Consider the following 8,941-nt stretch of genomic DNA (forward strand, 5'->3'; position numbering starts at 1 on the left):
GTGTATTCTCCAGGATTTAACGAACTCGGATTTCATTAGTTTTTTTTTTTTTAAAGTATACATACATACTATGTATCATGGTGCATATGTATGTAATTTAAAATATATTTGTGAAGCCCGATTTTTCAAATTTTATTTGTTTTCATTAAATTTTTTAGTGCAAAGTGATAAGAAGAAGATTTTGTTACTAATATTTTTAAAGGGGCGTTGCCACCTATTTGAAATTTTTAACTCAGTTAAATTGACAAAGTAAATGAAATATTGCCATGTGGGTATCAAAATAAAGAGTTTTAAGAAGGCTTCAGCCGAAAATATGTTTGAGGAGGGTTGCCATCTGTTAGAAAATTGAACTCAATTTAAAGATAAAATAAATTGCAATAAAGACATCAAATTAAAGTGCTTTAAGAAAGATGACTGTTGGAAATACTTTTGAGGAGGGTTGCCACCTATTTGAAAATTAATAATAATTAAAATTGATAAACTAAATGAAATATTTTAAAGTGGTTAGCAATTTTTATATTTTTAAGAAGTCTTACAGACGAAAATATGCTTGAGAAGGGTTGTCACCTGTTTGAAAATTTAACTCAATCTAATTGATAAAATAAATAACTTGTTACAATATATGTAGGTATATAATTAGCGAAGTTTAAGAAAGTGATTGTTGGAAATATTTTTGAAGATGATTGCCACCTGCAAGTTTGAGGTGCTTAAGAGTTCCCGTTGATGCTAAGCATTTTCCTCCAAAGAAAGTGTGCTCGGAATATTTTTTTTTTTTATATGTACATAGAGTGCCTAGCACCGTATTGGTAAACACTTTGCTTTCCCCAAATATTTTATTTTCATAGTTTTTATTATACTTATGTATATACATTCATATACAAATATACATATGTATATTATTTCTATTATTTCCTTTTTTCTTTAATTCACACTTATTTACTTCATCAGACTTATGTATTTTTTTATCGCTCATACCCTCCTTGCCATTTTGCTGGCACCATTTGTTGCCCTTGTTACCAATTGTTTATTTATCGATTTTCATGTAAGTTTTGGGACTTCTGCTCGCTGCTATATTGTGTAAACAAACAATTAAATTAAGTAGGAGTAACAATGCGTAACAAATTTATTTCTTAGTTATGAAAGAAAACTTATTTATTGAGCTGTAGAAAATATCAGTATAAAATTACTATATAAATTTATATTTGTATTTACCAACAGTTTACATTTTATTACCACACTTATGTATATCTGTAGATATGTTGTCGAGAAACTGCCATGCTGCCGAAAAATAAAAGCCGTGCTTTACATATTGTCGTAGTCAAATTGCACTAATACCACCAAATATAGGATTGTTGCTGTCATAAAACTTGCGCCAGTACGAAAATTCCATTCAACCAGGCCACAAAAACGGAAGCGAATAGTTTCACAAGCCATAAATATGCTTAGTCTTTCCAACTAAAAAGAGCAGATACATATCAGTAACATTACCGTTTATTTCATAAGCAGTTAACATAAGTATTTATTTACTTCTGGTTCAAATTTAAAAAAAAATACAAAAAGAAAACACAAATAAGAGAGGTTTTGGCAAAAGCAAAAAAAAAATTAAATGTACTGTAAACTTCAAAAAGTCACAAATTGGAAAAACGTCTCAGGAAGTGCTGAAAAATCTCAGGGGCATTTCAAAAAGCATCAAAACGCCATAAAGTAAAAAAACAAATCCTCCACAAGCCCTACCCGTATTCCGCCGCGAATTTAATTAATCGAAATTTTTCAAACAAATGGCAACTCTCCATGTTTTATGTTATAAATTATCCGGAGCTTATACCGCACAAAACAAAGAAGAATCATTAAAATCCGACAAGCCGGTTTCGAGTTTTTGTTGTGGTTTGTTAATAAAAGAGCACCCTTCAAACATGCTCTGCTACCTAACCCTAACTAAAACACAAATTTTTTAACTATTTTTGAAAATTTGTTTTCACTCACATCTTGTTCAATATCCTTTGACAGTCCTTGCAGCTGATACAATTCTCTCAACAAGAAAGTCGTCTCTTTGGAGGCCGTCATTGCCTCTTCACACAAAACCATATAGCAATACAAATCCAATATATTGACGATAAAAATTTGTAAAAACAACGTTGGCGAGAATAAATCTTTTGACCAGACTTTGCCACCCAAATATACGAGAAAGTAGAAGCTCGACATTACGCCACCATACAGCATGATGGCGAGAAATAGCAGCACCTGCCATTCGAACAGCTTGTAAATGCGTTTCGTCAAATGGCACAACTCCATATATTGGCGACACAAATCGCCAATTGCAATCGCACCAATAGTTCTACTACTACTACAACTACTACACGCTTTCGCTTTGTTGTCACCGCCAACTATTGAGTACCGCATTTCGAATTCAATATCAGTAAAATCTTCGCTTGGTAAATTGTGAACGCTATGTACGTTTTCAGCGCTGCGCTCCATTACTTCTTTAAAATTGCAATTAAGTTGCTTTAGCTGCTGGCAAATATTCAGCAGTGCAAAGTAGAAATTGGCGACAGTCAAAAGTGTCACATTCTTCACCAATACCTTCGCAAGCGCATGGAATACATAATCTAATGTTGGATGTGGTTTGATGCCAAGATTCGTACGAATGCTAGAGGCAATCTGGAGTAGTGTCATTACACATTTGGCTATTAGGTAATTATCGTAGAATTCTGCCAGTTTTTGATTCGGTTTTTGGCTGGACCACTTTTGTTGCCACCTTTGCTGTTGATTGTGCAAACCGAGCAGTGTATTGTGCAAACTCAAGAATTCATGTCTACCAAACCAATTTCTGGTTAAATTCACGAACAGTGCGGTTATGCTGAATAGCCAATGAATGCAGGCGAGTAGGATATTTAAAGGTTTGGCCGCTATTAACTCCACTATGGTTAGTTTTAAATTCAATAGATATGTATAGATAATCAAGGTGATTATAAGGACATTTGCCAATGGCCAATAGTATGCAAGCCATTTAGATGTGGTAAAGCGTCGTGTATTCGAGTTGTATTTGTACGGATAGAGACCGTGCGCGGCGGAGAATAGAAAAAGTTTAGACACGCAAGCATTTGCAATTCTTCGGCGCGTTTGACGAAATAATTTCGTTAATGTAGTTGACCACATTTCTAATTCTTTACTGAATGTGTATCCGCTATATGCAGGCAATTCATGCGGCAAACTAGAAAACACTTAACATAATTAAAATGTGCTGATAAACAAATACTGCATTGTTTTAAGTAGATTATCGAATTTTGACGGACCATTGCCGTTTACTTAGATACACATGTATGTACATTAAGGTGGGCCGAAAGCGGTGCTGGCTCCAAACTTCACGTTTCTACGTATAAATTTAGAGGATGCTAATGAAATGTTTATATCTTATTCTAGAAGTATTTTGTACATACGTATGTATGTATATTAGCCAAGCGATTGGTTAGACGACCTAAAAACTTTTCGTCACCTGAGTGGAAGCTCGACCTATCTCGGCAGCCAGTTCGAAAACGCCCTATCTCAGAAAACTCTTCAAGAACGCCCTACTCCAGAATTTGTTTGAAAAATGCCCTATTTAGAATTCAGTTCAAAACACCCTATCTCAGCTGAAAATACATTGAAAATGTGCTTAGATAGAGCATTTTTGAATCGGCAGCTGAGATGGCGCGTTCTTGAACCAGATTTTGAGATAGGGCGTTCTTCAATCAAATTCTGGAGTAGGGCGTTCTAGAGAAGTTTTCTGAGACAGAGCGTTTTCGAACTGGCTACCGAAATAGGTCGATATTTCTCTCAGGTATCGATTTCAAATTTAAATTTGCTGAAAAAGTATTACATCAGTCAGTCAGTCAGCTTCAAAGCACATTTATAGGTCATTGGGGACCCCCTGTGTTGGTTACAGTACAAAATTGAAAGCTGGTATAGTTGGTTTTCTGGTCGGTTGCATTTTTTTACACCCATACAAAACTTGTGCCACTCTAATGTACATACATATGGGAGGTTCCATGGGAAAGTGGAACTCAGTGCAAAAGTTATTTTCTTTATAAAACTAACAAACATGTGGATAAGACATTTGTAAAAATCTTGAATCAACCAAAAAATAACAAACTAAAACATTAAATGCATTTTTATTACCTTTTTTTACGTTTTGAAATCAAGTTCGAAGTAAATTTTTTGATTGAGCTGAAGGCAGGTTGTGTTGAATGCACTGTCAAATAATTTGCGATTCATAATTCAAGTGGTTGGTAAGAAAAATGTATAGTAGAACTTATCTGCTTTTAATAAAATTGTGTTATATATTAAATTGTGTGACTGCTTTATCTATATTATGAGCTATTAGCAGTCTGAAACCTCGACTGGTATCAAACGGTTCGGAGAGGTCCTTCCCAATTCTGACAGAGCTGGTGGGATACCATATTCAGACATCGCGGCATGAATACAACTTCTTTTCGTGTTTTCGAAAGCGGCTTTGAAATCGACCAATAGGTGCGTTTTGATCCTAATTTCGCGGGTCTTTTCCAAGATTTGGCGTATTATGAGTACCTGATCTATGGTGGGTTTTCCAGGTCTAAAGCCACACCTCATAAGGTCCAATCAGTTCGTTGACGGTGGGCTTCAGTCTTTCACACAATACGCTTGACAAGACCTTGTAATCTATGCTTAGAAGGCTGATCCCGCGGTAGTTGGCGCGTATGGCGTAGTCTCCTTTTTTGTGGATTGGGCAGAGCACACTTAAATTTCAGTCGTCGGGCATGGGCTCATCTGACCATATTCTGCATAAGAGTTGATGCATGCACCTTATCAGCTCCTCCCCGCCGTACTTGAATAGATTGGCTGGCAGGCAGTCAGCTCCAGCAGCTTTATTGTTTTCAGCCGCGTAATCGCTATTCGTATCTCGTCATAGTCAGGTGGTCGGACATCGACTCCATCGTCATCGACTGTGGGCTCGGGTTCTTCTTCTCCACTTTTTTCAGTCCTGCCGTCATTCAATAAAAGGGGAAAAGTGTTCCCTCCATAATTTAAGTATGTTCTGGCCATCAGTCACTAGGTCGCCATGGTTGTTCTTATAAGAGTTCGCCCTGGGCTTGAAATCTTCCCTATGTCACCTAACTCCCTGTAAAATTTTCGGGCGGTTTTCCTCGCACTCACGTACTTCGGCCTGTCTCTTCTTAATGCGGCCTACATGGCTTGCGTTACACCCGATCGCACTCCTCATTGTACCAGTTGTTCTTTCGGGCTGTCTGAAATCCGTTGTTTCTTCGGCGGCGGTACTTAATAAGCGGCCCATTAATTCATATATTTTAACATTCAAAATTCTTAAAAAAAAAAATCATGACCGGAGATATAAAAACTAAAAACACAGCTGGACTACATTTGCCACATAGTTTCGCAAATATGTTTAATTTTTTGTGATATGAAAGAAAGTATTTGAAATTTCTACCATTTTTTCGAGATCTTTCGATTTTTCTCTAAATCTGCTCAGATTTTTTTCGGAATCTTTCATAAATGTCTTGAGATTTGAATTTTTCAAGATTTTATTGCGATTTTCTTTAGATCTATCAGAATTTGTTAGAGATCTTTGCAGCTTCGTTCCAGTTTTTTCATGATTTCTGGGAGATTTTCGGGAGTTTTCGGGCCTTTCCAATTTTATTCGTGATAGTCAAGACCATAGTCCATAGTTTACTGAAGGTCTTTGCTTTTTATTAGCCTAAGTACTGTCTCAGGAGTGTTTACAAAATTGTTATAAACCAAAGTTCTTTAGCCTACTTTTAATATCGCTACAAGTACAAGTAAGGTAAAGTAAACCTAGCATTCATTACATTCCAGACTTGTCGAAGTTCCAGTTCAGACATCTAAAACTAATAATTATTTCAATTCAAGCTGATTCATTGCGTATTTCCTCATCTTTTCATTGCGTTCATACATATATAGATTCATATGTACGTGTATGTGTATTTTTAACCATTTTTCAATCTGCTATACCTTTTTCATACCCAAGTACCTGCTTGCTCTTCTTTTACTCAGCTTTTTTTTTACCTTAAAACAAACAAATACGAATACTTGATTTATGATCCCACAGCAGCAAGTTTTGCTCATAGCATTGTTATGTCATTGATGTTGGCACTGTTTTCGATTGCCTGCCAGTTAAGTTGTTCTTCGTTTTGCACCAATGCATCAGCAAATATCGTATACACAATTGGCATCAGTTCGGCTATGCAGTCATTGTCACTTGGCTTGACTTTTCTCACTATTTATTTATTTATCTTTTTCCTTTTCTAATTTTATTTATTTGTTTTTCTCTTTTAGTGAGGAGGTTTTGTTTATTTTTAAATATTCCTGTCTGCGTGTGTTGACAAATCCTGATGCGGATATTAGGTCAAATTTAGGTTGTAACTGGAAATTGCCGATGACACTTTGTTAAATTAAAAAAAAAAAATTTAATAAAATATCTCCGAGACCTTTTTCCAACATTTTATTAGTTTATTGGTGTTGGTTTTTGCGGTTATCATACGAGCATTGGACTGAGAGTTTTACATCATTTCACGTATATAACATTAGACTATTAAAAATATAACGAATTTTATGACTTAAGCCAGGCAAGCACAGTCTTAGTTAAAATGTTTTTAGCAAAAAATAGCTGACTAAAGTTTTTGCTGTACTTAGGAACATACATACATAGTAAGGCGGTCCAAAAAATTCATTTTCCGTAACAGCACTTTAGGACCGGGTTATAATGGAAGTAACTGAATGGAATGAACTGTCACATAATTATCTATTGTATGTTTAACAAATAAATTTATAATGCAATCAATAAATCCTTACTAATTCGCTGCCGTGCCGTGTTACGATTCGCCCCGTGCTATTTAAGTCCTCGTTCATTTGATACCAAACTTGTTTAATTTGGATAAGCGATTTGTTTATTATCCGGAAAGTACTTTTATTTCGGAATAAAAATACTTAGCCAAGTTTAACTCGTAAAAAAAAACTGTAATTTTCGGTCCCATCAATATTCGCATTCGCACAAGATACGCATGTGTTTTGCGAATGCGAAAGCGAATGCGAATGTTAAAATTAATGCGAAAGCTCCGCGGTTGCGAATGCGTATGCAAATATTCGCAACAACTACTCTAACAAATTATACGCACAATGACAAATATGAACACATGCCCTGTAAACCAAAGTTCCCGAAATCTTAAGGAAATCGTTAGGAGTATCTGATTTCTGTAACGATTTTTTTACGAATTTTCAAAAAAAATTATATGAAGGGGTTGACACGAACTCGTAAAGAAATTTCTGTACGAAAATAAAGAAAATTCTGGAAAAATTCTGAAAGATATTCTTCACATAGCAGCATTATTTTCGTTGCTTCACAGATTTTCTTCCGAAATTTCGTAAAAGAATGGAAGTCTGCGTAATTTATTTCATTTTAGAAAATTCGGCAAAAAATCGAATTAAATCTTAACGAATTCTTTACAACTTCTTTACAATGCAGAATACTCTGAAAAAATGGTTTGCAGGGTGTACAACAAACACATAGTAATTCTTGACAACCAGTACAATTCGCATTGATATCAACGAGCAGCGTTGCTAGCTCTGATTAGATTAGTTTTCGTTTGTAGATACTACATACATATGTGCATGTTTAACATCTTACTAAATATATCTTAACCAAAGATTTTCGAAAAAAATTACGAAAAATTGTTCATTCTCACAAAATAAACCATCTCGTCATAAAGAAATATATTTTAAAAATTGTTCTTTAAAACCCCCAATTTTTTTATCCACGATTTGTATAGAGAATTGCGGTGGTATAGTTTTAAGTCTCTAATTTACTAGTCTTCTAGCTAGCTATCCTTGTCGAGTGTGGGCCATATTTGATGTGCTTTTCCACGCGCCTGTGATCTGCTTCATCTTTTGTTTGCCATCTCGACATATTAGCTTTTAGGATAAAAGTGGTATACCTAGTTTAAGGGAGGTAATTGCGAAAGTAAGAGACTACTAGGCTCGACTTTTAGTAAAAAAAAATGAGCTTGAGCTCCAACCTGCATCCGAATCCCAGCACTTTGGAACGTATCGTAGCTTTGTGGTGTTTTGATCTCTAAATTCGGGTAGACTTGACTTCTGGAGATTGCTCTATATGGAGAAGCATTGCTACACGAGGTATGGGCTTATTGTTCAGAAGACATTTTAAAAAAGCCTCCGGCACTACCGAGAAGATTACCATAGGTCACCACATATATTCCTGACAGCGTTTTGAATCGGTTCCTCTAATCGTTTTAGGCTGAAATAAGCTAACTAATTTCTTTTCTTCAAAACAAAGGCAGACGGTAAATATTTGTACATAAAAAAAAATATCTTATAACGATACCTTAGTGTTGATATACGAAAAATAAACGCTTGCAAAATGTACTTCTGCCTAACTACTACATACATACATATGTATATCCGGTAAAAGGTATTGTGAAATTTTTCTTCGAAATAATAAAAACACTCAGCCAAATATTACAAACATACACGCATATGTATGTACATATGTATGTAAATGCCACCACCCAAACATGCGTGAATGCAGGTCGCGTATTTGGCAACCACATGAATGTTTTTCAAAGGTTTGTAAATATATACGTATGTAAGTCTAGTTAGCTATACAATAAATATAAAATTTACTAACATGAGAGTTCGCATGCAAAGCTGCGAGCGTAAGACCAAGACGTACGCTCATTGTGCTCCAGCTTCCGAAAAGCTTTTTAATAATATTGGGAAATTCTGCAGATGCTCATTTGCTAGCAACCTTCGAAGGTATTCAATTTTTTTCTCTGTCTGCATGCGAGTTGTTGTCAACAGCAATACCATTGGCAGCAATGGAATTTTTATTGTGCTGCTTCATGTCGATGATATCATTCTGCCACGCTTTAAGACA

At 35.4% G+C, this 8,941-nt stretch overlaps 1 protein-coding gene across 1 annotated transcript; it reads right to left on the bottom strand.

Annotated features, from left to right (window-relative positions):
* Nucleotides 1-1,983: 1,983 nt before the first annotated feature.
* On the bottom strand, nt 1,984-3,156 carry LOC108372490 (gustatory receptor for bitter taste 22e-like; the record flags this gene model as incomplete). The annotated part of the gene is made up of 1 exon (XM_017628197.1): nt 1,984-3,156. A coding segment is annotated over exon 1 (1,173 nt), but the record flags the coding sequence as incomplete, so codon positions are not given.
* Nucleotides 3,157-8,941: the final 5,785 nt, after the last annotated feature.

Source organism: Rhagoletis zephyria, unplaced genomic scaffold (assembly GCF_001687245.7).
Source record: "Rhagoletis zephyria isolate East Lansing unplaced genomic scaffold, Rhagoletis_zephyria_1.1 Rzeph_scaffold_05800, whole genome shotgun sequence".
NCBI lineage: Eukaryota > Metazoa > Arthropoda > Insecta > Diptera > Tephritidae > Rhagoletis > Rhagoletis zephyria.